Source organism: Camelus bactrianus, chromosome 33 (assembly GCF_048773025.1).
Source record: "Camelus bactrianus isolate YW-2024 breed Bactrian camel chromosome 33, ASM4877302v1, whole genome shotgun sequence".
NCBI classification, from domain to species: domain Eukaryota; kingdom Metazoa; phylum Chordata; class Mammalia; order Artiodactyla; family Camelidae; genus Camelus; species Camelus bactrianus.
Genome location: NC_133571.1, coordinates 21721992 through 21748798, shown reverse-complemented (window position 1 = coordinate 21748798; position 26807 = coordinate 21721992). Strand labels below are relative to the sequence as shown.

Here is a 26807-nt window from a genome sequence, read left to right as displayed (position 1 = left end):
CCAGGCGATTTGGACACAGCTCTACTGTGTTCCAGACGTAGGCCCAGAGATTAGGTGTTCCAGTTGCTTTTCTGTCTTCTTCGGCCCCTATTCTTTTTGGAACATGCGCAGTCTAAGAATGTTGCTCAGCTTATTTCCATTAATAATGGAGGAAATTGTGGCTGGGTCCTGGGCAGTGCTCTTTCTTACCCCCAGCTGAGTGGTGTTCCCGTCTGTGTGCTCCTTCAGCGCGGTACGGGAGGAGGTGATCAGGCATGGCTGCCCCGTCTGCAGCAGGTCTCATGTGACCTTTAAAATGCCAGTGTTTTACCATCACTGAAGGGGAAGGTTGAGTAAAATGCCTATTTGGAAAGCAGTGATGTTCCCAGATGGGGATTTTGTGCATGTCGGTGTTTCGTAGGGCTTTTGATTTGTTCACTGATCACTCCTGTATTGACCAAATGGGAGAGCGAAGTTTATGTTTGTTTTCACCAAGTTGTGGCCCAGAAAATTCATCCACTTTCCTTTGCTATGTGGCTTTTCTCCTTCTGCTATTCATTTCGAGTAGGTGGTACAGGAAGTCAGTGTCTAAACAAGTGTGCAAGGGAGGGGTGAGCTGGCCCCGCAGCAGTGAGACGTGGTGTGAACCCGTCCCTCACCTGCACTGAGCGTTGGGGGCCTCGTCCTCCTCATCAGGAGAATTAAGAGGACTGTTGTTAGCGTTCACGATGAGGGGTACATCCACCTAAGGTGCGCCCAGAACTGGCAAGCGCGCACTCCACTGTATCATTATTACACGTGATTTCTCCATTTCTACCTTCTGCCCAGGTGTGTTATCTTTTACAAAGCTTCCCCCCCCCCTTTTGTGGATGAAACTGTAATTTATTAAAATGTATTAATTCATGGGAAGTCTTGGTTCCTGTTCTCTCTTTTTGCAGGCACGTTGCAGAGAGGCCTGTTTGTCCTTCGCGAACATGCACGTGTAGACAGATGACTGTCCCCCAGCCCGCGCGGCTCTAGGTGCCCGGCCCTGGAGTGGTCCAGCAGGGAAGGGATGGATTCCAAAGACGATAGCTCACACGTGTGGCCTCCGTCTGCAGATCACGAGGAGAGCGCTGCACAGGTGAAGGGTGGTCTTCTAGCTTGGCGCTGGTGGCAGTTTTCAGTTGGGCTCAGTTTGCTGACAGCTAGAGACATGGTGCCTCTGTACATGGGAGGAAGCTGACGTGCGGAACAACGTGCGGAACTGGTGTGTAAGGAAAGGGCAGCGTTTCAGCACTTTGAAAGCTCCGAACACAGTCACTGCCGTTTAGTGGGGTTACTTCCTACCCACAGACTTCCCTGCCTTTCCCCCACCTTGTTGTCATCAATTGTTTCACTTCCAGTTTTATTTCCTGGTATTGGTGCTGAAAGCCTCGAGCTGCAGTGTTTCCTTTATGTTATCCAGGAAAGGGCTTTGGTTCTTCCCGGGTGAGGAAGTACAACTCTGTCTATAAAGTGAGTGGCTTTCCCTTTTCTTTCCAAATGCAGAACATAAACCTCTAACTGAAAGTTGTCCCACTGAGTCAACAGCTCTGGAGGTTAGTCACCTATTGAAAGCTGTGGTATTGGGTGATCTCTGCCTTTCAAATGGCTATCGTAACAAGCTACACACTCTTCTGTCTGTTCTTGGCAAAGGCCAACCTCTACATTTTGGATATTGATTTGGATTTTGGGAAGAGTCAGCAGTCCTATGGAGCCATGCTTTATATGGGACCAAAGTATAAAACTTCCTTTGAAAGCATTATAATACAAATGTCATTGTAATTTAATTTTCATCAAATTATATAACCATAGTATTATTATCAAAATCAGGAAGTTAACATTGAAACCTTTAAATATATACATTTTATTTAACTTAAGCAATATAATAAATATTAACAATAAATAAAATCGGTCATCAGGTCTGATTTTAAAGTCTGAGTCTGAATATTGGGAAAAAAAATTCCAGAGATGATACTGTCAGAAGAACTAGAGATGCTGTTTTTGTTCTCATGGAAACTGTTTGGAAGTCTGTTTTCATGTATATTTTTCTATATATTTTGGTGCATTTTGTTTATAAACAAAAATGTAGTCCATTAATAAACAGGGCCCGCATTTGTGGGCAACCAGGCGGTGGACAGTAGAGCTCAGCACCCCCCCTTCTCCATGTTCCTCCTCCCAACGAGGAGTTCTGATTTACTAGAAAGCAGGGTGATGCCAACCAAGCTGGAAAGCGTGGATAACTCTGTTCTTGAGCAGACATTTTTTCCCCTTTTCTAAGCACTGAAACTAGTCCAAGATTTTAATGTTAATGGACAAGCCTAAACTCACAAAATTATCTTGCAGCACTCGAAACAGCACAAATACCTTATAAGCCTCCGTCTTCTGATTTCCAAACCATGTCTCCATGGGCAGACGAGATCTGCGTAGGAGCTGGACGCAGCCCTTCGCACAGAGTGGGAGTTGACTTTACTCCTGGGGCTCTTGGCCGTGTTTGGCCTCCGGTTTTCTTTCTGGGGATTGAATTAACTTATGTCTTTCTGGGGACTGAATTAGCTTATGTCATCTTTGGGATCTACTGTTCCCCACTGGAAAAAACTGAAATGGAAAAAGTTAGGTGTTACGCCAAGACAGAAGAAGAGATCCCACCCTAAGCGGGCCTAACTTCAATATCAGCACAGAAATCATTTTTCTCCCAAACGTGGACTTTGGCCATCAGCTTCCACACCTTCAACATCAGACGTCAGACTGCGTGCCAGACTCGCCTTCAAGAACTCAGCCTCCAAAGCCGACTATTCAGAAAGCATTTACAAAGTCCAGTTTCTGCTTTAGTTCTTGGTAGATAGAAAATTATTTCCCCTGGTGACAAGTGAAATAGTTGTCCAAAACCCCTCAAAAGTACTTTCTTAAAATTTTTTGTATCTTCACCTAGTTGGCAAGGTCACTGAGTCCAGCAAATGGTCACCGATACCCCTCCAGAACGGCCTTGAGCGTGAAATAATTTGTCAGAAAGTGACCTTGTTTATTTTAATGTTTGCCAAAAGGCACTGTTAGTTATAAAGCAGAATTTTTATGATGTGTTGCAAGCAACTGGCTTTTGAGTCTTGACATATTTTTTTTTCACATTACAGGACAATTGATATTTTGTATTCCGATAATGTCAACCAGGAACCTTCTGTCACATTTCCAGCATCAGTGAACCTCTCCCTCATTATTCCTCCGCAGAGATACCTGTACTGGACATTGGAGGCAGAAGGGAATTGAAATCGGTTGCCTCATATTAAGCAGTGAATCAGTCACAGGGTCCTTGGATCCCATCCCCCAGTCACTGACTTGCTGTAGACAGAGGTGTATCCGTTGCATCCTCCTTTTACTGGGGATCATTTAAAAATGCAAGTGTGTAGTGTTCTCAGTCACTTACGCACCTTTGTGAGACAGGTGTCACTCCACCAGGATGGTTGCTACATACATGCTGGCTTTTTTTCCCCAGGTGCACTTTGTTCCAGACGCTGGCACTGTAGCCCAGATCGTCTACGCCGATGACCAGGTCCGCCCCCCGCAGCAGGTGGTGTACACGGCAGATGGTGCCTCCTACGCGTCAGTGGATGGGCCGGAGCACACGCTGGTCTACATCCATCCCGTGGAAGCCGCGCAGGCACGTGGAGCACTGCTGCTCATAGCTTGTTAGTCAATTAATTCACCAGCTATTTAGGTTTATTCTGTAGTCACGGTGCTTTTTGCTGTTGATGATGCAGAAAATGGTCAGATAAGGTCTGTGCTGTCAAGGAGCTGATAACCAACTTGGCAGAGGAAGACGTGGCTTGTTTATTTAAATTTAAGTGCAGTAAGGAGTTAGTGCACCAGGCTCGAATGAGTTCTCTTCCCCACTGACTATTGACTGACTAGATGATCAGCTTGGTGCTTTTCCTGAGTTACCAAGAGCCAGGCCAAAAGTGGCATTTAGTTCTGTATAGTGTTATCATAGACAGCCCCGTGAAAACATACGGATCATTTCCCTTAAAACGTGTAAACGTGGGGTCCTGCCAACTGCTCTTAACTGACAACTGGCTGGTCTGTAGGACTGTGTGGAAGCACAGCTAAAAGTTACAGCTCCTTTTTTTTCCCAGTGACTCTGAGTGTTAGTTTCCAAATGCATGACATGAATATTCCCCAGTGTATAAATGTTAGTTCGTTATTGTTAGCACTTTACAGTGTACAAAGCACTTTTAAACATATTTAAAGAGAAATCCGTTCCATGCTTTTATAGTAGCATCCTGGTAATGAAAATGTGCCCTCACGTAATATTTAATCAAGAGACTCAAATCACTCTCAAGAAGAAAGGGGACCCAGCTAATAAGTACCTTTCAAGTCTATACAGAGGTGAAGTCGCCTAATAGTCAGCTGGTACTTTTGGAATGTCCCTTCTCCGTTTTTAATCCCCTACCAATATTAGCAGAGATTATGTAAAGGGTGACCTGTGCTTAGCTTTTAGTTCTTTCCTACGTTGCTAAGTGTCCGAATTATGATAATTTCTTAATGCCAAATATAAGAAATCTGACACTGGGCTGAAATTCCCTTTTACAACCTTCTGGAATCAACACTTAAACTATAGTTCTTAAGCCCATGGGTTTGCTAAAGCCTTGGACAAATTAATCTTTTAAAAGCTTTAGAGAAAAGAATATTTTTCTGGATTGGAGATACTCTGTGGTACCCTGGCTAAAATAATTCTGAAGATTTTCCTTCCTCTAGTTAGCTTTGCTGCATCATGACCCAAATTATGTGTTTATAATGAGAACTTTTAAAATTATGATTTTACTGGCTTTGTCCAAAAAATAATCTCGGGACGTTCAATTCAATTCATCTTCCTTCTACTTCTCTTCGGTTAACGAGTGTGCATTTGTGTTTGAAACAGTTGTAGTCCTTGGGCACAGAGTACTCTTCTGCTGGTGTACCTCCAGCCACCCTCATTTAATTACAAGTCTCCCCCTGTGATACAGGGTTACATGTGAACGCGTGCACCCTCATTCATGGATGCCTTTGTCATTGGCTGCGACATTCAGCCTCAGGAGAGACTTCGCTTTAGAGTAAAATCGTGAAGTAGGAAGTATGTTCGCCAGTGGGGGTGGTTAGCTTACGCAATCTCTTTGGAGCCACCTGAATGAAAGGCTTTAAATGTATGATTACTCTTTGTTTCTTCTTTATTAATGAAAGTGTTACTAGTTATGTGGGAATTAACTCTCTCAAGACTTGGTGCTTAGCAGTAGGATAATTTTTTCCGTGTAGACAAGTTGTCTAAAGATCTATTGATAATTTTTTGTTTTTTCGCTCTAGACTCTGTTTACAGACCCAGGCCAGGTAGCTTATGTCCAGCAGGATGCTACATCTCAGCAGGTAAGGAGTTGCTTTTTTGCCTTTTTGTTGTTTGGTGATGCTATGAAGTTACCCTTCCCTGGAATGCCCCAGCCCTCTGCACTGTGCGTTCTCTGGGTGTCTGTTTCTCATGTATTTAGAATATTCTCTAGTTCCATTAGTGAAAACAAAGCAGAACAGGACACTTAACACACTTCAGTCAGGATATATTGAGATAGCCTGGCATTGCAAAATGGTTTGTCAGGGAAATTAAAAAATAAGCATATCAACTTGATATTGGTTCAGGTTCCAAAGAATAATCCCGAGTGTTAAAAGTGTCACTTTATGGAAATTTGGAAACATTTTAGTACTTGTTCTATTTTTGAATGTTGGGGGGAAATTCCTGCTTAACTTGCAAAGGCATGTGGCGGCAGCCTTCCTCCTTGTAGTTTCTGAAGCTGAGGTTCTTCTTGATTTCCTTTTAAAACGTTTCTTCCCTTTTATCCATGTTTCTAATCTACCCTATTTGACTTGGAGGGACTCGTTCCTTACTTCCCTCCACGCTGTGAACGTGTTCCCGAAGGTGCAGAAGCTGCGTGCTGTCGGTCTCACCCTGGAGGGGACGTGAATCCAGATACTTTTATTTTCATGTTGGCTGGTGTGATTGCTGTTTGGCCGCACCACTGAGTGTCACGAGTGATTATCAAGTAAATTCGCATTAGTAAGCGCTTCCTGCTTTTTAAATTTTTTAGAAGAGGATTCGGATACTTCTATTTTAAAATTTGAAAAATGAAAATAGTTGTGTTAGTGTCATTTATGAAATCTAGAGAGAATTAGGGCTCCTTGTCATGTCAGTTATGGTTGCATTTATTCCTGGTGGGTAGTGATCTACAATTTGGGGGGGAGGTCAGTCTATCAACTAGTCCATCCGGGCTGCTATCACAGAACGCCAAACACTGGGTGGCTTACAAACAACAGAAGGTTATTTCTCAGAGGTCTGGAGGCTGGGAAGTCCAAGACCAAGGTGCCAACAGGGTTGTTGTCTGGTGAGGGCCCTCCTCCCGTTCACAGACGGCTGCCTCCCGCTGTGCTGTCCCAGGGCAGGAGGCGTGCGGCTGCTCTCTAGGTCTTGTATGAGGGCACCAACCCCATTCTTGTTGAGGGAAATTTCATTACAGAAGCATCCAAGTAATAAATAAAGGAGGGGGATGATTGGCTTAGAGCATCACCATTTTTCATCTCCTGCCGTCAGGAAAAAGCTGATGAGGCACTTTGTAATGAATAGATCAGCTCACCCCTCTGCACGTTGGAGAGCATTCATCACAGGCCTCCTGGTGTAATGAACCTCCTCCTGCATTTTAACCACATAAAAAGTGTTCCTCCCCCAAAACTGAACCTGAATCTGACTGAGTCTGTAGCTTTCACTGCCACCTCGTAGGAAGCACAGACAAAGTGGGACAAGTTACAAGACGTGCAGGGATGCATCCAGCACAGCCAGACTGTGGGATACCCTACAGGACAAATGGCCTGGTTTCGCCCACAGACAAATTGTGGAGAAAAAGAAGAGAAGTGGGAGCTTACAGATTAAAGGAGACTTTAGAGATGTATCAGTCAGATGCAGTATGCGGACCTTGTGTGGGTCCTTATTTGAACAAACCAACTGTAAAAAAAAAAAAGTTATGAGACAGTTGGAGAAATCCTAACAACAACTGGATATTGGTGATATTAAGGAATGACTATTTTTTAGGTGCGACAGTATATGAAGTCTAGAAATCCTTTTCTTTTAGACAGAGCTACTGAACTACCTAGAAATGAAAATGTATAATGTTTAAGGTTTGTTTCAAAACAGTCTCGTGAGGGGGACAGTGGCTGGGAGGACAGGTGAAGTAAGGTGAGCCATGAGTTGACCATTGTTGGGGCTGAGTGATGGGTACGTAACATTTATTCTACTGTTCTCTCTATTTGAGGCACATGTGAAATTTGTCATTATACATGGAAGAGTTATTTTGATATTCTAAATAGCTTTTCAGATGCTGAAAAAATTTATATGAGACCGCCTACTTCCACATGCCCTTGCCACATTGGGCATTTGCATTCTTTTAAAATTTTGCCAATCTGATGAGCAAAATGGTATTTTGTTGCTTTAATATTAAGGCATCGTTTTAATGAGAGGTTTTGTCACCTTTTGCACCTCAAAGGGCCCTTCATCTTCCCCAGTCTCCAGAAACCATCTGCCTGTTTCATGTTTGTACAGAAGGAAAGTTGCCCTCAGATGGCTCCGTGAACCCGGCACCCCAGGCGGTGTAACTGTGGGCTTAGCCTCTGTCTCCGCTGCAGCTTCCTCTCAGCTGGCACGGTTTCATTTCTGGCTGTGGCACTTCGGTGACTGTCAGTTTATTCCATGACCTGGATAAATTCTGGATAGAAGTTGGCATGGGAGTTTAACCTAGATGACAGGGGCTTTTTCTTTTTCTTTTTCTTTTGCAAGAAGGTTCCTATTTTCAATTATTTTAAGTGGTGGCAAAAATCCATTGGAAGCCTTTTTCATATATGCGTTCCCCCGTCCGTAAGGAAGGCCCCGGTTCTCTCCAGACCTAGAAGCACGGTCTCCGCTTTGTTTCTGAAAAGGAGCATGTGTGACTCCCCACACACTGGGAGGAAAATATGCTGCCCTCAGCACTGGTCTCAGCAGGGATCCAGAGCATTCTGTTGTGTTCGCCGCCGTCAGGTGTAGTCTCATATTTCACTCTCAGATAAATTGTATCCGGAAATGCATTATGCAGTTCAGAAATAATTACAGAGAATGATGTTAAGTGGGAAGGAGAAAATGTACCATGAATTTAACAAATTCCTTTTCCTCTCGCCACGTTTTATTGTCTGTGACAAAATGCACAGGAGTAAACTAATTTCTGTTACCGTTCTCTTCCTTTAAGTAGAACTGCTCACCGCCCTGCTGCCTGGCGGTTGCCCCAGGAGCAGGTGTGTTGCCTGGTTGCTCTGGTACTCAAGGTGTGTGTGGTATTCACCTCCTCCCTGAATAGACTGGCCTCTGCAGGGGCAATTGTGATGGACTGGAAAAGCAGGGCAGAGTCAGTATGTGAGTTTCATCTCTGCCACCCAGGAGCTGTGTGGTCAAGTTATCTGGCCTCAGAGGAATTTAGAGAATTTAGATACATGCCTGGCACTCAGGAAATGTCAGTTGAATTTGAATTGTTAGTTTAAAAAATCGGTAATGCATACCTACCATGTGCTATGGTCTATGCCATCTGGAATTCCCAGTTCTTACCTAGAAACGATTATCACCCACACTCTCCATGCCTTTTCAATGGTAGTTTGCATAATGCAGGTATACCTTCAGCTTGTGCTTTAGCTGCAGTGCCTCTAGGTGATGCTGGCGTGTTCCAGCCTGTGCCTTGCCACAGCCTCTGAGGAGGGTTCCAGCCCGGGGACGAGGAGGTTGTCGGTCTGTTTTAATGTCAGCTTTCTCAACAGTGGCCAGGAGCCAGACTTGCCCGACCACAGTCTTTCCAGCAGCATCTGTTGGTAGAAAATACAGTGCAGCTTCTTGGGAGTAACTCTGAGTTGCTGAATTCATTCTTTCAGGTTGGCTCTGCAAGGAGATAGAGAATGTATGTGGATAGCGGTTGGATCTACGCTTTGGTTTGTTCAGTGTGTGATAACATTCGTCACTAATGCTGGTGTAAAACTGAAGTGGCGTAGAGTAAAGTGTGATATCAAAGCTGCGCTCCGACGCAGCCCGTGGGAGCCGAGGGTCAGTGTGGATGCTGAGTGGGGCAAACACAGTTTCATCACCAGAGGTCTCTGCTCGTTTCCTTGTTGAGTCCTCACCTCAGTGGGCATTTTATTCTGTTGTGGTTGAAGTTGAAGCAGAAGCATCTCCCCGAACGTTGTCCTCCTGTATAGACTTCTGAAAGGCCCTGAGCTACAGGTGGAATGTCACGTAAGAGTCTGGGCTCCTAGGTCATAGGAATGCATGTTAAAACATGCACATGCGATATGAGGTAACTGGTTTTATCTGCTTTCCGGAGCCTGAGGGTTTCAGGTGTTGGGCAGTGACCTTTAACTGCCATAGCAGGTCAGATCTTGTAAACACACACATACTGTTTCTCTGTAGAATTTAAGTTCTTAGATGCAAAACGTAGATTCATGGATGTTTCTGTGAATAGCCCCAGAGTTCCTTTAGATGCCTAAAGGGATTGATGTCATTTCCCAGAGGGCCAAATATATTTCCACATACTACTTTTCATTGAATACATGCTACCTGCCCAGCGGCCTTTTTTTTTTAATTGAAATATAGTTGATTTACAATATTGTGTTGGTTTCAAGTGTACAACAAAGTGATTCAGTTATACATATATTTAGTTTTTCAGATTCTTTTCCATTATAGGTTATTACAAGATATTGAATATAGTTCCCTGTGCTCTACAGCAAACCATTATTGTTTATCTGTTTTATAAATAGTGGTGTATGTCTGTTAATCCCAAACTCCTAATTTATCCCTCCCCTGCTTTCCCCTTTGGTCATCATAATTTTTTTCTATGTCTGTTTTGTAAATAAGTTCATTTGTATCACACTTTAGATTCTACAAAGAAGTGGTATCATATGGTATTTGTCTTTCTCTGTTTTACTTCGACTCAGTAGGATAATGTCTAGGTCCATCCATGCTGCTGCAAATGGCAGTATGTCATTTTTTATGTCTGAGTATTATTCCTTTGTGTATATAGACCACATCTTCTTTATCTATTCATCTGTCCGTGGACATTTAGGTTGCTTCCATGTCTTGGCTGTTGTGAATAGTGCTGCTGTGAACATTGGGGTGCATGTATCTTTTCAAATTAGAGTTTTTGTCCTTTCCAGATATGTGCCCAGGAGTGGAATTGCTCGATCATATGGCAACTCTATTTTTAGTTTTTTGAGGAATCTCCATATTGTTTTCCATAGTGGCTGCACCAATTTAAGTTCCCACCAGCAGTGTGGGAGGGTTCCCTTTTCTCCACATCCTCTCAAGCATTTATTATTTGTAGACTTTTTGGTGATGGCCATTCTGACTGGTGTGAGGTGATACCTCATTGTAGTTTTGATTTGCATTTCTCTAATAATTGGCGATGTTGAGCATCTTTTCATGTACCTGTTGGCCATCTGTATGTCTCCTTTAGAGAGATGTCTGTTTAGGTCTTCTGCCAATTATTTTTGACTAGGCTGTTTGTTTTTTTGATATTGAATTGTATGAGCTGTTTGTATATTTTGGAAATTAACCCCTTTGTCAAATGCATTGTTACTGAATATTTTCTCCCATTCTGTAGGTTGTCTTCTCATTTTACTTTGTTTTGCTGTGCAAGAGCTTTTAAGTTTGATTAGGTCCCATTTGTTTATTTTTGCTTTTGATTCTTTTGCCTTGAGAGACTGACCTAGGAAAATATTGTTACAATTTATGCCAGAGAATGTTTTGACTATGGTTCTCTTCTAGGAGTTTTATGGTCTCATGTCTTATATTTAAGTCTTTAAACCCAGCAGCCTCTTAAGGTTGTAGATTAAATACATGATGTCACCTCAGTCCTTTGAAGAACTTACGATGAAGACAACGATGATGATAATAATAAAAATAAATATTACGCACTTACTCAATGCCAGGCATTCTACTACTGGTCTCATATACACATTGTTCCATTTAATCCTCACAACAACCTATGAGGTAAGTTGTGCCCATTTTACAGATAAAGAAACACAGGTTCAGAGAAGTTTATTAACTTGCTAAGTAGTGGAGCCAAGATTCTGAGCCAAATCTGACTCCAAAGTGCATGGTCTACTTCCCTGAGTGCAGTTGGAGAGGCAAGCCGGGCTCAAGTGAAAATGCACAGTGATTGAAGAGTAGATGTGGTTTGGCAGTGGGTACAAAGCCATGAGGGATAGCTAAGGTGTGAGATGTCAGAACCGAGATTCGAAAGGATCTTGGCAGACGGGAAGGACGGAAAATGCAGTAAAATGAAACTTACTGGAGGTAAATGCCCATTTAAGTAAAAACTAGCTATCTAAGTCTTGAGGAGGAGACACATGGTTCAGTACGCTCTTTGAGAGGACACGAGGACTCAGGGGTTTCAGTTACCTGCACCCGCAGAACGGGTCTGCAGTAGAACATGGCAGTTGTCAGCACAAAGCAAGGTTGGCCATGTGAGAAATGATTCAGTGAATTAGAGGTTTTGGTCTTGACATATTGGAGGAACTGTCTTCACGTGGCAGAGGGTAGACTGGCTTTGTCTAACCTGAGTGGAAAGTCGGGGAGGGCTTGACCCCACCTGAACCACCCGTGAGCTAGTCCAAAGCCATGGGGCTGCCTGCTGGGTGCAGCGGTGAACTGCGAAGCCAGGCTGCACGGTGTCGTGGAGCGGGAGGTCAGAGCAGAGAACAGAGATGGTTCAGGAGAAAACGGAGGATGACGGGGTTTATTTAGAAGATTGCTGAAGGGAGAGCAATTCTAGGTGGGGAAAGATAAAGAAAAAGGGAGTAGACATTTGGAGACATGTGTCTTATTTATTGAACAGGAAGGGGACATGGCTTGAGTATGACTAATTATGCTAACGGGGCAGGGGAAATTGGCTGCGTAAGAGGAATCTGGGCGGTATACAGCCCCTGACACTTATTTAGGAGGAGAGAGACCTTTTTAAGGTGCCATTTATTTTCTGCCAGTGTATTTGGTAAAGTTGCATTAATCCAATGCATGACCCAAACAGTGACTTATTTGCAAAAGACCACCTTCAGCGTGATGAAACAAACAGGCATCTCTGTCCTTCTTACTTACAAACCTCTGCCTCTGGAGTGTGTGAAAGGAGAGCCGTTACCCATTGAATCTCACCAGCTGCATCCTGGACCACGTGTTCAGTTTAAAGCCACATGGTTGATGGTGGGTCAGGTCTCTCTACCTGCGCTATGTTGTGGCCACCCTGCAAAGGCAAGAGGGACCCCCCCCACCCAAAACCGAGTGCCACTGTGGAGACTAGTGATGGCACCTGTGTTCTAAGAGGTCATGGAAAGGGTGACTTCCATATTCAGAGTCTCTGGGGGGACAGGGCAGGCCTGTCAAGCAGGTTTGGAAGAGCTTGAGAGAGCAAGGAAATGGGACTTGAGGTGAAGGGGTGGGGTCAGCATGTGGGTCCCGAGCACATGGCCAGGGCCTTGTGGGGTTTCAATCTCTCGCTGGCACCAGAGGAGCCCAGATGTGGGACTGAAACAGCGAAGATGAGCACAGACTGCTCATTACCACCCAGGATGGGAATGGAGATGATTTCTCCAGGGCCTGGAAGGGAGCTGGTGTGCAGAGCCTCTTCCACCGAGACCTGGGTTCTGTGTGCACAGGCGCCCGCTGACTCAGACGGACAGTGCTAATGGCTTTACGATTAATCGTTGTCCAGGCCTCATTGCCGGTGCACAACCAGGTCTTGCCTTCAATTGAGGGTGTGGACGGCTCAGACCCTCTGGCAACCCTGCAGAACCCCATGGGTAGACTGGAGGCCAAGGAGGAGGAGGAGGAGGAAGAGGATGAGGATTCTGAGGATGACGAGGAGGAAGACGGTGAAGACACTGACCTGGACGACTGGGAACCTGATCCCCCCCGGCCCTTTGACCCGCATGACCTGTGTAAGTACGAGCTGCTCCCTGTGAGAGTCTGCACCTGGGAGCAGGCGGGCTGACCTTTGCCGAAGGCACCCTGTGTGCAGTCATTGCCCCTCGGCGTGCATCGCCTCCCCCCGTCCTCAGGCAGCAGGTCACGCTGGAGTTGTGACTTCACTGATGAGCAGACTGAAGCCCGGAGGAAGCCGGGCAGCCTGCTCTGTGGCCCAGGGGTGGGGGCTGGGGGGTCAGGCATGTGCCTCAGCCTCTGATCCCAGAGCTCCAGCTACTGAACCATGACTCTGTCGCATCCAGGAGATCCAGCCGTTTCCGCTTTCACAAGTTCCTCTGCTACCGAACTCTCTTTGTAACAACCTTTAAAAACTGTTATAAAAAGAAGCCTGTGAAACTCCGGGCACTAGCGTTCTACATTTTTTCTTTTCACTTTGTTTATTTTTTTAATGGAGGTGTTGGGGATCAAACCCAGGACCTTATGCGTACTAAGCATGTGCTCGACCACTGAGCTACCCCAGCGCTCTGCATTTTTTAACTCGAGTAATGCTCTCTATGGTCTTGTGAAGCCAGCAGCTTTCCTGAGGTCATGCTTGGCGGTTGTACTGATCAGGATTCAAACTCAGGTGGTCTGGCTCCAGGTGCCCACGGTCATCCTGTCTGTCCATACTGCCTGCTTGTGGGGTCCTGCTCCCACCTGCCAAGTCATTGCTGCTGGCCATCAGTTTTCACACATATGTGGCAAAGTCCTTATCTCCTCTTTTGTGTTACTGTGGCTCTGCCCAGCTTTGTGGCCTCACCATATTTCTCCCGGGACCGTCTGTGTGGTGGTGGTGAGCCAGTGTGTATGGGGCTGGTGTTCATCTCCACGCCCCATAGAGAACTTCCTCATTCCGTTTTTCTTTGAATTCGTAAATTTTCAAGGCAGCGCCTTAGTCAAACATACATAAAGTTACTTTGTCCTGTAAGTATTAATACAAAGGAGCTCTCCATTGTCAGAGAACCGTAGAAACTGAAAATACCTCTCCCTAAGCTGGGTCATCACGTGGCTAGGGTTGGGTAAAACATGTTTGGTTCATTAGCTTTGTTAAGGGTCACGAGTGTGATCTCTGTGTGGGCCAGGCACTCTTCTTGTTTTGCAGCTTTACATGTCTCGTCCTGGTGGTCAGCTGACAGAGGGGTGACATGGGGAGAGAGGGGCTGTGTGGGGGTGCGAGGCTGGCTGATCACTCCCAGGATGAGCTGCAGATGCGTGTCAGGGCTGGGCTGACTGTGCCATCCAAGTGGACGAAGCATTGTCTGGCTTCATCCAAAATGCATGGGAGTCTCAAACTCCACGGCACTTTTCCTGTGTGATTTAGACGCCCAGGCAACACGGCTTCCACTCTCCTTTTGAGGAAACTGATTAGAAGTGTTGTCAGGTTTCCTAAAAACCGCTTTACTGAGATATAATTTATGTACTATAAAATGCACCTATTTCGTCTCATCGGAGTTTGCAACATTTAGCCGAATAAGCTCTTCTTTTCTGACATGTTATGATTGGTTTGTAAATTTGGTGCCCACTCTTCCAGTGAATATCTGGTGCAGAAATAAGCCACGGCCTGCGTATGATTTCTGACAGGCCATGAGCTGGTTCCACCTGGCTTGAGAGGAAAACCGCAGGATTTTACGGGTCTCTGCAGAGTCACGTGTTACAACTGAGCGGGCAGGGCCGTCACAGGCGTTAATGAATTTTGGCTTGAAAACGCAGATTTGGGGATTTTTCCGCTTCGGGCTCCCCGAGGCCGCCCCACTGAGGATGTCTCTGTCGTGCAGGGTGCGAGGAGTGCAACAACGCCCACTCTTCCGTGTGCCCGAAGCACGGCCCGCTGCACCCGATCCCCAACCGGCCGGTGCTGACGCGCGCGCGGGCCAGCCTGCCCCTGGTGCTCTACATCGACCGCTTCCTGGGGGGCGTGTTCTCCAAGAGGCGCATCCCCAAGCGCACCCAGTTCGGCCCCGTGGAGGGGCCGCTGGTCAGGGAGGCCGAGCTGAAGGACTGTTACATCCACCTCAAGGTAATCTGGGCTGCGCCCGAGTTCACCCTCGTTCTCGTGATCCGTGCGGGGCGCACGCTTCCCCACCTCGTAGCCGTTCTTGGCTGCTGCTTTTCTTTCCAGGCTTGACTTGTTTTGAGTGGAGACGTTTTCTGTCTCTCGATAGAGCGGAGGTTGTAGTTTAAGCCCCCTAAGCATTCTGTGAATAATTCTGGGAGGTGTGGTTCTTAGGAGCTGGGTCCTCCGCGGGGGCTGCCTTAACCAAATCCACAGACTGGTAGGCAGACCATGGTTTTCTCAGTCCTGGAGGCTGGAAGTCTCAGAGCAAGGTGCAGGCATGGATGGCCCCCTCTGGGGCCACTCTACTTGGCCTGCAGGTGGCTGCCCCCTGGCTGCCTTGGCACATGGTTGTCCCTGTCTGCAAGGTACCTCTGATGCGTCTCTGTGTGTCCTGATCTCTCCTGTGAGGACATCGGTCAGATGGGGTTGGGACCCACTCTAATGATGTAATCACCCACGTCAAAATCCTCCCTCCAAAAACAGTCACATTCTGAGCCCCTGGGGGCTTAGGGCTTCAACATTTGAATTTTGGGGGACACAATTCAGCCCATAATAGGGGCTTTGACAGCTTTTTTTTTTTTTTTCCAAATTAACTTTGGAATATAAAGAGAATTGCAGAGACTCATGTTACCTGTTAAGTGCCCACAAAGTTTTCAGGAAAAGCTCTTTTCAATTTTTGAAACAGGTCTGTCTTGCTGAATCTTTTGTTAAAAAATAGTTTGCGGTATTTACACTGATGCCCGTTCCTTATATGTGATGCTTTTGCTTCTGTCCAACCCCTCTGCTGTCTGCTTCCTGGAGAGCCAGGAAGCAGAGTGGGAAGGGGGAACACCTGGGGTGTTTTTTGAGAAATCAGCAGCTGTTGTGGGGAGATTTCCTTGGTGAGTGCTCAAGATGGCCAAGAACGACAATTCTTCTGTAAAGAGGAAGACCTGCCACCAGGCTGCACCTTGTAAATGAATGCAGTTGAATCCCTAAGGAAGCAACTTGCAATGAACTAGAGAGCAGGTTGCTTGCGTTTTCTGGCTTGTTAGTAGCTTTTTTTTTCTTTTTTGACGTGTTAGTTGATGACGAAATACCAACCAAAGCTATAGTCAGCGTTAACTTTTAGATTTTGCTGGGTAATCCTCCTGCAAGTTTGTCTTCAGAAAGTGTCCTTTCCCTTTTACATTTGGCAAGACACAGTTCCAGTATCTTTCTAGACACGAAGGGAAGAAGCAGCGTATACGGCTAATTCAGGGAGCAATGTCCTGTGTGGTATTTCGTGAGTGTGTATCGTATTAAAGCTTTTGTGTGTGTGGCTTTTTATTTCCCCTTTGGCTGCAGGTTTCTCTTGATAAAGGGGACAGAAAGGACAGGGATTTGCACGAGGACCTGTGGTTCGAGCTGTCCGACGAGACCCTGTGCAACTGGATGATGTTTGTGCGCCCGGCCCAGAACCACCTGGAGCAGAACCTGGTGGCCTACCAGTACGGCCACCACGTGTACTACACGACCATCAAGAACGTGGAGCCCAAGCAGGAGCTCAAGGTGCGGTGCGGGGCCGGCGGGGCCTCTGCGGGGAGTAGCGATCACTTCATGCTTTTCATACTTTTAATTTTTTTCCTTGAAGTGGGATTCTTAAAAAAAACCAGTCCTTTTCTTATAATTCACTTGCTTGTTGAGGACCTGCTGTGTGCTGTACACTTCTGATAATGCCACAAATAAAACAGGGAGAGAAGTATTTGACTCTTGGGTCTGTCAGAGGCCTTCCTGAGGCATTAGGCCCAGCGGTAGGGAAGTCCTTGCTCTGTGGAGCAGACGTGCATGTGGATAGCGTGGTTACAGGTGGGGTCACGTACCATCTTTACACTCTAGAGGGGAATTAGCTGGGAAACAGGAGAGCCTGTAAAATGGAATTCAGATGTATGAGTAAGTTTCTTTTCTTTATCTGAACACTCATTTTACCCCCAAAATTCTATGCACTGACTTCTGACTTGAGGAATATGTTTTTCAAGGATAGCTCTCTGTAGGAGTTTGTCTGAGTATTAACTCTTGATGATATAATGGAAGTTCTGCTATGATTCTAAGGGAACATTCCCCATCCTCTTTAAAGCTATGTTAGGAACATGGTCAAAAGAAGGGGTCAAAATATAAAAGATGTAAACGAAAAATATGTGAGATATGATTGCTTTGGTGCACGGACACTGTTAGCACCGTGCCTCGGTGTTGCAAAGTGAGAAATGGGTGCCTCTTTAGGGGAGAACAAAGACCTGGACTTCGTTAAAAAGTTGTACAAAACCTGTGTCTTTGAAACCGCCTGGTAGTCAATCTATAAACCCCAAAGAAGATATGTGGGAGATCCACTTCTCACACCTGGATCCCAGCAGATTCTTAACACTTCCCAGCTGGAGGGGAGAATGTTTTCTCTTTTAAAGCAGGAGGTAGAATCGTAGAGGTCCAGACAGATAGAAACAATTAAATAAGGATGTAATATCTCAGTATAGTGAACAACCCAAACAAGAAAGCAGCAGAATGGGGGAAATATTTGTAATATACATTAGAAGGTTTGAGTATAAAAACAGAGAGGGTTGTCTGTCTCTAACCTCACCACATCCAAAGGAGGAACAGACAAATGTGGAGAATAGACTTTATGTGGAGGAGGAATCAAATAGTAAAGAAATGTTAACATTAAAAAAAAGTCGATAATTTAAAAACCCTTAAAACAACTGTGAGTTAGTTTTTTTGTTAATTTAAATTAGCGAAAATAAACATATAGTACAAGGAATGTGAGGGTTTGAAAAATAGAGATATTTGTTACAGAATTGCAACATTTTATAGAATATTTCTGACAGTAGGCAGCAAAAATGTTCTTGACACAGAAACCCAATCCTTGGAAATTAGTCTGAGGAAATAATTATAAGCAAAGATAGAGCTAGATGTGTTAGAATTTTGTGCTGTCACGTTTTACAGACTCAGACATTAAGATGCACCATTATTTTACACACCATTAAGGAAAGAAAACGCTGCCAGTGAAGCTATGTTCCAGTGCTTATTTTAATCACCAGAAGTAGTTATTTTATATTTATTGCAGGAGCTGTTTTGGAATTATTTAGACATAATTTTGAAATCACATTACACATATGCATACGTAAAAAAGCACATTATAGGCAAAATAAATTGGTTAAGGTGTAACTGCTTTGCACGCAGCCTGACTTTTTTCTTTGACTGAATCCTGTTTTACTTTGTCATGGATGTTAATGCTTCTGTAAATCTGTCACCTCTGCCATCAAGGTCTTGATGATGGCGCAGTGTTTTTAAAGTGAGTGCCCCGCTGTTGCCTCTGGGCTGTTTTTCCAAGCCCCTGATAGCCTTTCTACAGGTTTTCATGCTTTGCCTTCCCTTTGACTGAGCCCATTATGTGTCTTTTTGCTCAACTGAAACATATGACCTTGGAAGTTAACTGTTTTTCAATTAAGTCAGTAGGAAGTTTCTGAGCACCTGATGTTTGATACCTTAATGAGAGGTCCTGCAGGGTGATCACACCAGCCTTGCACTGCTCTGAAATGAAGGAGCAGATAACCGGAGAGGCACCTGTTTAGCTGGGACGATAGGGGAGGCCTTGCTGAAGAGGTGACAGTGGGGCTGAGAACTGGGACATGAGGGTGCTGGCAGCAGGGAAGGATGGGGGGAGGACCCAACACTCCTGCAGTGGAACAGCCAGAGCAGAGGCTGGGGTGGGAAAGAACTTGGCACGTTTGAGGAACTGAAGGCGAGCCCTCCCGGCTGAAGGTGGTTCAGGGAGGGCAGGGGGAGCCCTTGGACCTCACGGAGCCCTTGGGAGACCAGGATCGAGCATGTCAGGTTTTTTACCAAACAAGAAGCTGTTGCAGGCTGTCAGGCACGGGAGGGACGAAATCAGATTGTGGTTTAAGGAGACCACTCGGGCTCCTGTGTGGGGAACGGAATGGAGGGAGCAAGAGTCGGGAGAGAGGCACGTTAGAAAGCCAGGTCAGAGCTGTCCTGGCCTGCATCTCGGTGCGTGCATCTGAGCAGACCTCGGTTCTTACTAGAGGACCATGGGAGAGAACTGAGAAAGAAAAGAGCCACTGGGTGGGAGGTAGGCTCTTTACTGAGATGGGGAAGGTGGGTGGGGGTGGGTGAGAAGTCAGTTCTGGACACGATGCATCAGGCAGGCAGTAGAGTCTGGGATGGCGTGGTGATTTGGGGGTCATTAGCATAGAGCTGGTTGCAAATGGATGTGCTGACCGTAGGGAGAAATAAGAAGGCCCTGGACTTGGACTGTTGAGAAGTGAGGGCAAGGAAGGAGGGGCAGCCCAGGAGACTGAGCAGAAGCAGCAGGGGCAGGGAGAAGGGGGCAGGACGGGGCAGGGAGAAGGGGGGCAGGACGGGACAGAGCCTCAGGAGGGCAGGGTAGCGCTGGCAGTGGTCATTGGTGATCCCGGCGAGAGCCGTCCGGTGACGTGTCACATGGGAGCCTCGATGATCACAGCTGTGTAAAACCTGTGTTTAAATACAGAGAAGAAAATCTGAAGAGGCTATGTTTTGTTTAGATCAAGAGACTATTAATATTATTATCCCCTGTGAAGTTGTTCTAATAACAAAAACCATTTTTTAAAAAGGAAAAAGAAAACACGCAGTGCATCGTGGCGAGTGCACTGCACCGACCGTCCATCTGCAGCAGGCGCTAACGGGGTGGGCTCACAGGGCGGTTTTTTTTGTTGTTGTTGTTTCTTTCACGGGCTGTGAAAAAGCCTGAACTGTTTTATGTGAGCAGCAGAAAGAATTTCAGCCCGTGAAGCACGTCCCGTGACGTCCTTGGTCCTTGATGCCGTCCTTGGTTCTTGCAGGTGTGGTATGCGGCGTCCTACGCTGAGTTTGTGAACCAGAAAATTCACGACATTTCTGAGGAAGAGAGGAAAGGTGCTGCGACTTTTTAATACTTTGTATTTTATATATTGGTTCTAAATTGTGTGTATTACGTCTTGATGCAGTCTCTAGTCTATCTATCTATGTGTACTTAAGATACTCCAGTAGGTTTTTCAGACCTACACATCCCTGTCTAATTCTAGGGTCAAATGACAATGACGTATTTACATTTCTCTCATGGGGAGCTGGAAAGTAGTATTTAATATAATGAAAACCTCCAAATACTAAATTAGGACCTAGATCAAAGGACGATCCCTGTCTAGACTGAATCATCTCTGAGGACATGGCAGGGCAGACATTGACTTCGTTTTCAAAGTAAATGTCACAGAAGTACAATCTATGCACAGAAAAGTGCACCCATCACAAGTAACAGCCCAGTGAACCTTCACAGCATGGGCACACCTGGGTAGCCCACCCAGCTCCAGATCCAGAGCATGGCTGCGGCCCCAGGAGTCCCCCACACCTTCCTCCGACTGCTCCTCACTCCCCAAGTATAACTAATCTCCTGGCTTCCAACACCACAGGTAGGATATGCGTGTTACTGACCCCTGTACAAATGGAATTATATGACACGTACACTTCTGGTGTCTGGGAATCTTTTGTTCGTTTGATTCTTCCATGCTGTTGTGTGTGACTGTAATTTGTTCATTCTCATTGCCATTTGGTGTCCTAGTGTACCACAATCCATTTATCTATTTTACCGTAGAAATTTGGGTTGCACAATGCAGTTCTGACACTGACTGCCTGGAGTTAGGTTGCATTTCATGGGTCAAGGGTAGAATCCCCCACAAGATTCTCCCTACTTCAGACACCAGCCTCAAGCTGGTCCTGTGCCCCCGGCACTTCTGACCAACTAGCTATAATTTAGGGAGTTCCCACCACCCCCTTCGGTGTGATAATTCACTGGAATGACTCACAGAGCTCAGAGAAGTTCTACACTTATGACCATCTTATAAAGGACAGGTATTAGGACCAGCAAATCACTTAGGGCAAGGTTTGAGAGGGCCCCAAACGTGAGGCTCCCCTGCCCTCAGGCTGAGTCACACCCCTGGAGCATTGATGTGGGCCTACCAACCGGGGAGGCTCCCCTGAGCTCCTGTGTCTGGAGCTTTTACCTAGGGTATCTTCACACAGGCGTGGTTGATTGGATCGCTGGCTGGTGACTGAATTTGCTCTCCACCCCCGCTCCCCTCCCTGCAGACACCACCTAGTGCAAAGCCCCAACCCTGCAATCAGGCAGGTGGTCTGTCTGGGACAGCCAGCCCTGTCCTGAGTTGTCTCATTGGCATGAACTTGGACGTGGTCACTGATCACCAGATCACCAGGAGTAACAAAAGACACACCTATCACTTGGGAAATCCCAAAGATTTAGAGGAGGCTCCCTGCCCCCGTGCTAGGACAAAAGTCAGCAAAATTCTTTTTTTTTTTTTTTTTCCTCTTGATGGGTAACTTTATTGAATCAAAAACCAAATGAGAAACAATTGTCGCTCTTATAAGCAGCCCTACAAATTGCCAAAGCTATAACCATCAAGAGAATCTCTAATTTTTTTTTCATTTTTTGAAAATATGACAGCATCCCTACCTACATAGTATCTTTATCCACTCTTAAAATTCTTTATTATGCAACAAGTTGTTTGCAGTTTGGGGATATTTTGAGGGTGCCACTGTGAACATTCTTACATGTCTTTAGCGAATTTGTGTGCGCATTTATATTGGGTGTACACGTGGGAGTGGAACCTGCTGGTCATAGGGTTTGCATATAATCAGCCTGAATAGGTACTTCTGAACATTTCCTGAAAGTGATTATACTGGGCATTAATTTTCGAGTTATTTGTGATAAAATCTACCCTCTGATTATGAAACTTAGATCTGAATCACTAGGCTCTTTGAATACAGGTTTCCAGTGTAGCATTTTGTCTTTCGTGTGTGTGTGTGTGTGTTGGGGATGGGAGAGAGGGTACAGGAGGGTGTTTGTTCCCTTGATGTCTTATGTGAATATATCAGAAAGGAAGATCCTAAAAACTGCTGTCTGTCAAGCTCTAGCCTTTGAGTTTTTAACGACGCAGCAATGCGAACAGCGGACTTTGGGTGTTTGCGAGCACTGGGCTGTGTGAGATGAGAGTGGGGGAGACCGGGCTTTGGAGCTTTATTGGTGCCTGTTGGTCACCAGCCTTCATGGTTCCTCCCCTGTGACTGCAGTTCTTCGAGAGCAGGAGAAGAACTGGCCCTGCTACGAGTGTAACCGCCGCTTTATCAGCTCGGAGCAGCTGCAGCAGCATCTCAACTCTCACGACGAGAAACTGGATGTGTTTAGCAGGTACGACGAGCGGGGAGGGGTCACAAACCCCGTCTTTAAAGGGCCGCAGCCATTTCCGGATTATCGATGAGCTGATGCGCGCGCATGCATGTGCGTGCACGTGTGCATGCGTGCGTATACGTGTGCGTGTGTGTTTATGTGTGCGTGCATGTGCGCGCGTGTGCATGTACATGTGCGTGCGTGCACGCGTGGTGCGTGCGTGTGTATGGACAGGTAACCGGGTCGGCTGCGGGGGGCCTTTGTCACCCGTCATTTCCCCGTGTCCCTCTGGTCCTCATTACTGCTCCCGTCTTCTCCGGCATAACCGGCACCCAGCCATGGGAGATCTTTCCACCGCAGTAAGATCTCCCCTGGCTAGAGATTCTGAAATAGGAACTTGTGAAACGGTGTACCCCTTTGACATAATCTGCATTTCGGATTTTCAAAGTCTTTACAGAAGTAGGACTCCTTCATCAGACTAAGTCATGTTTGATTTCCACTGTGTGAGAAAGATGGATGAAGGAGAACCCGGCAGGCGGGGTAGGCGGCAGCTAGGTCAGGCAGGCCTGGTGGGTAATGGCAAGAAATCTGGACGTCGTTCTGTGTCTTCAGAGGGTGCTGATCGAATCCTGCTGTGCTGTCGATTGAATATTTCTAAATGTCACTGTGGACGAACAGCTTATCTTGGAGCAAAAGTGAAGACAGGGAGTCCAGCTAGAAGCTGCTTGAGCAGTTCAGATGAACAATGAGAGTGGTTTGGGATGGGGTGGTACCAACAGGACAGATGTGGGGTTGCTGGCTTTTACAGGATTTGAAAAGAGAGGAGACGGTGTGAAATGGTGCTGAGGAATGTGGGAGGGTAGATGTTCCAGGCAAGTCCCGTGTGATCGCCTGTGACATTAAGAGCTCCCTTGAGGCTCATGGTCCTGAAACAAAAGCTAGTCCCTGAGCACTGCTGTTGCCCAGTGTCTTTCCCTGAGAGGGTGCCAGTGCAGAGTGGCGGGGGGCTGGATGGCATGGGGGTGTGGGCTCACCAAGCGTGATGAAGCAGCGGTGGGGCAGCTAGGAGTGACTGCAGTAAGTGACTTTGGAGTTTATGAGTGGAAGGAGGGAGAGAAGATGTGCACAGGATGCAAATAGGTGACAGAGGATCGGATTGGAGATGGGAGCGAGGAGGAAGGATTGTTGAGTCCAGTGTCGGGGGCGTGAGCTGGGAAGTCTGGAGGCGGCATCAGAGTGTCAGGGCGTGGGGCCGGGGGACTGGGGGTTCTGTATGCACCGGGGATGACGCAGTCTGGGGTGTGAGCCGGGAACCAGTGTCTGGGGTGGGTGGAGGACGTGATGAGGGTCCCGTCACTCCCTCCTGGGCACCCCTAAAACTCTGGCACGGCTCTATTAGAACACTTTGTATATTATGTTGTGGGTTTGGTTTATATGCCTGCTGCCTCTGCCGGACTTCTGAGGGTAAAAACTGCTGCATTTAACTGGCCGTCGTTAGCACCTAGCACAGTGCATGATACGCAGTAGATAAAAATGTTTGTTAGCCAACTGTTAAAAGAAACTTGAGGCAATTAGGAAAGCATGAACCTTGACTAGATTTAACAATAGTGAGCAACTGTTAGTTATTTTTTAGGTGTGATCGTGGTATTGTGTGTATGTATATATATATATATATATATATACATATATATATATATATACTCTTATGTTTTAGAGATACATACTGGAATATTAACAGATGAAATGATGTCTGGGATTTACTTCAAGATAGTCTAATGGGTATGTGTGTGGGAGAAGTGGTGCAGATATAGATGGAATGAAACTGCCTGTGAGTTGATAAGGACTGAAATGAGGGGTAGTGGGTACGCTGGGCTCGTTATAGTATTCTCCATATTTGTGTAGGTTCAGAATTCCCTGTGATACAGAATCTTTTAAAAGTTCTTGGAAAAATACGTAACTTTTGTTTAATTGTTAAATGGGTGAGTGGAAGAGTAAAGCACAGTTCTGATTGAGTTTATACACATCTCACACACACGCGTCTTCTAAAAGAGGTTTTAATGACACACTCTCTGAATCCCTTTTATTAAGGAGTTTTTGTATGTTAGACATCTGTTAAAGGGGATAAAACTTATCTGGTTGTTTATGAGACATGCTATGGAACCTTTGAATTAGGAATTTGTTCTGACCTTCCAGAAGCTTCTAGTAAAGCAAGAAAGTTTCTTTGACTCCAGCCACATTCCGTGCAAGGGATCTGAAGTGAGCAAGGGGAAAGAAGGAATTGGAAGACTGGAATCTTGTCTCTGGGATACACCAGGCTCAGCGTGTTCTGTCCTGTCTGCATTGCTCACAGAATTTCAGAGATGCGTTCGAGCCTTCAGAATTTTCAGTAGCAAAATACTGTCAAGTGCTCTGAATTCTTAAAGCTCCTTTTTTTTTTTCTCAATAATTTAAGACATCTTTTTGAGCTGTACAGACTGCAAAGATGAGAAATTTAGAAAACATACATTGGCAAAACAGAACCAGGAAGAGAAATAAAGTGAGAGGAAATCAAGATTTGGTGTCAGTGACGGTCATTTCTGGAAATATTTGTTATGGAGTATTATGTAACCGTGACTGTTTCTAACCCAATCTCTTGTCCCCAGAACGAGAGGCAGAGGAAGGGGACGAGGAAAGAGGCGGTTTGGCCCAGGTCGACGGCCAGGGCGCCCTCCAAAATTTATCCGCTTGGAAATAACCAGCGAAAACGGGGAGAAGTGTGATGATGGGGCCCAGGTAACGGGGGATGGGAAGGAAGGTGCTACTCTGGATGCTGGCTTCCAGGAGACAGGGTTTAAATACAGATACCTTTAGGGGTTGATAGCGCATCTTGCGAGTGCTTTGCTGCCTTGTAATTAAATCTGACTAGAGGACAAAAAAGAATGTATTTTTAAATGTTACTTAGAGCAAACACCCAACTCTGCTGCCCTAAAGATTTGAAAATCCTTAAATTTCTAATTATTTTTGATTTATGTGTTTGTTTCACAGCTTATGTGCATTGAGGTTTATTATCATTATGTTTTCATTATACATCTTGACATTATTATGCGTATAATATATTTATATATTTTTTCTGCTTGTATTATTGTTCTTGGTTTGAACTTCCATTTGCCTGACATTATTATTAATATCTGCATTCTGACTTTATTTGCCCCACCTCCCCAAGAAAATTAATACAAAAAAAAAAAAGATTTGAAACTGTCCATAGATAGTTTTGGGAGACTTCGTTTAATTAGTTTAAACAATTAAAATCATGCTATTCCAGAAGAGTCCTGTCAGTCATTTCCTCACTAAGAGATCTGGACTGTGTCACAGTTTTTACGCCCTGAGGGTGGTTGGTGGTTTGACTTCCTCAGGTGGAGGATGTTTTTACTGAGCGTGACGGCCCCAGCCACTGAGCACACGCGCAGCGGGCCTAGAGCCTAGCGCGCACCTCTGTCTGGCAGGGACGCGACTCCCGGTTGTTGAACTTTCAGGACTTGCTCCATTTTCCCACCAAGGAGCAGCTTGACGAGGCTGAGCCGGCGACCCTGAACGGGCTGGATCAGCCGGAGCCGCCCGCCCTCCCCATCCCGCCCCTGCCGCAGGACCCCCAGGCTTCGCTGGAGCCCGAGCCGGAAGTGCACAGCCTGCAGCTGCAGCCCCAGCACGAGGAGAGCGTGCTGCCCGCCCAGAGCACGCTGACGGCCGACGACATGCGCAGGGCCAAGCGCATCCGAGTAAGTGGGGAGCGCGGCCCCACCCCCGGCCCCGGGCGGGTTCTGCCCCTGCTGCAGGCGGCCAGCCCGTCGGTGCCCTGCTGCCCACCCTCCGCTTCCACATCGCACATCTAGCCTAGCACACGCTCAAGCCCCTTAACTTTGGAAGAAAGTGTGAACATTTCTTGGGGTCTTTGTGTCCCGTGGCGGGTCCTAGGTTTGGTCTGTTTAGTAATGACACAGAAGCCGGGCTCCTGGCCGCTTCTGGACCAGTGTAGTTAGAGTGGACAGCCCTCCGGATCCCTCAACTTACAGATTGGAAGTGGAGAGATGAGTACATTGAGTTATAACAGTTATTTACATGTAAGCCAGGCTAACCTGTGCCTAATCAGAGCCCTCAAGTTAATTATGGGTTTTGAATTTGGTTATCGACAGTTTCCAAGGGGAGACTGGCAGATGCCTTTCCTCATCCGAGCAGAGGGACCAGTGTCCGAGTTGATGTGGCAAGTGCAGCCCACACACCAGGGAGAGTGGAGCTAAGCACCAGGTTCACAGGGCGGGCAGTGGCTCACCTGCCTGACCTGCGCATTGACTTTGGGCCTCGACTTTGGGCCTCACGGCTGCAGGGCCCTGTGGCTGCCGGCTCGAGTGTTTCATCCCCGTGTCACAGATGGTGCTGGGGTAGCGCCTGGCCCGCCGGGGACACACGTGGAGAGCAGCGTGGTTTTGTGGGAAAAGTGCTGGTGCTGACAGCTTATATCTAGA

General features: G+C 46.3%; 1 protein-coding gene across 5 annotated transcripts in view; it reads left to right on the top strand.

The window, feature by feature from the left end:
• Positions 1–26807, top strand: part of PRDM10 (PR/SET domain 10) — a 74348-nt gene that overhangs the window by 20857 nt on the left and 26684 nt on the right. For 4 of the 5 annotated variants that reach the window (XR_006725830.2, XM_010957866.3, XM_074357176.1 and 1 more), the window contains exons 3-12: positions 918–1102; positions 3491–3655; positions 5332–5391; positions 12777–13002; positions 14803–15044; positions 16410–16613; positions 19934–20006; positions 22212–22329; positions 24951–25080; positions 25821–26063. Coding sequence is in view for 4 of the 5 variants with exons in the window: in XM_010957866.3 (XP_010956168.2) it covers positions 1034–1102; positions 3491–3655; positions 5332–5391; positions 12777–13002; positions 14803–15044; positions 16410–16613; positions 19934–20006; positions 22212–22329; positions 24951–25080; positions 25821–26063 (1530 nt within the window). In the remaining variant the exon portion in view is untranslated. The remainder of the gene's footprint in view (positions 1–917; positions 1103–3490; positions 3656–5331; positions 5392–12776; positions 13003–14802; positions 15045–16409; positions 16614–19933; positions 20007–22211; positions 22330–24950; positions 25081–25820; positions 26064–26807) is intronic. The other variant, XM_045518733.2, reaches the window with a different exon arrangement.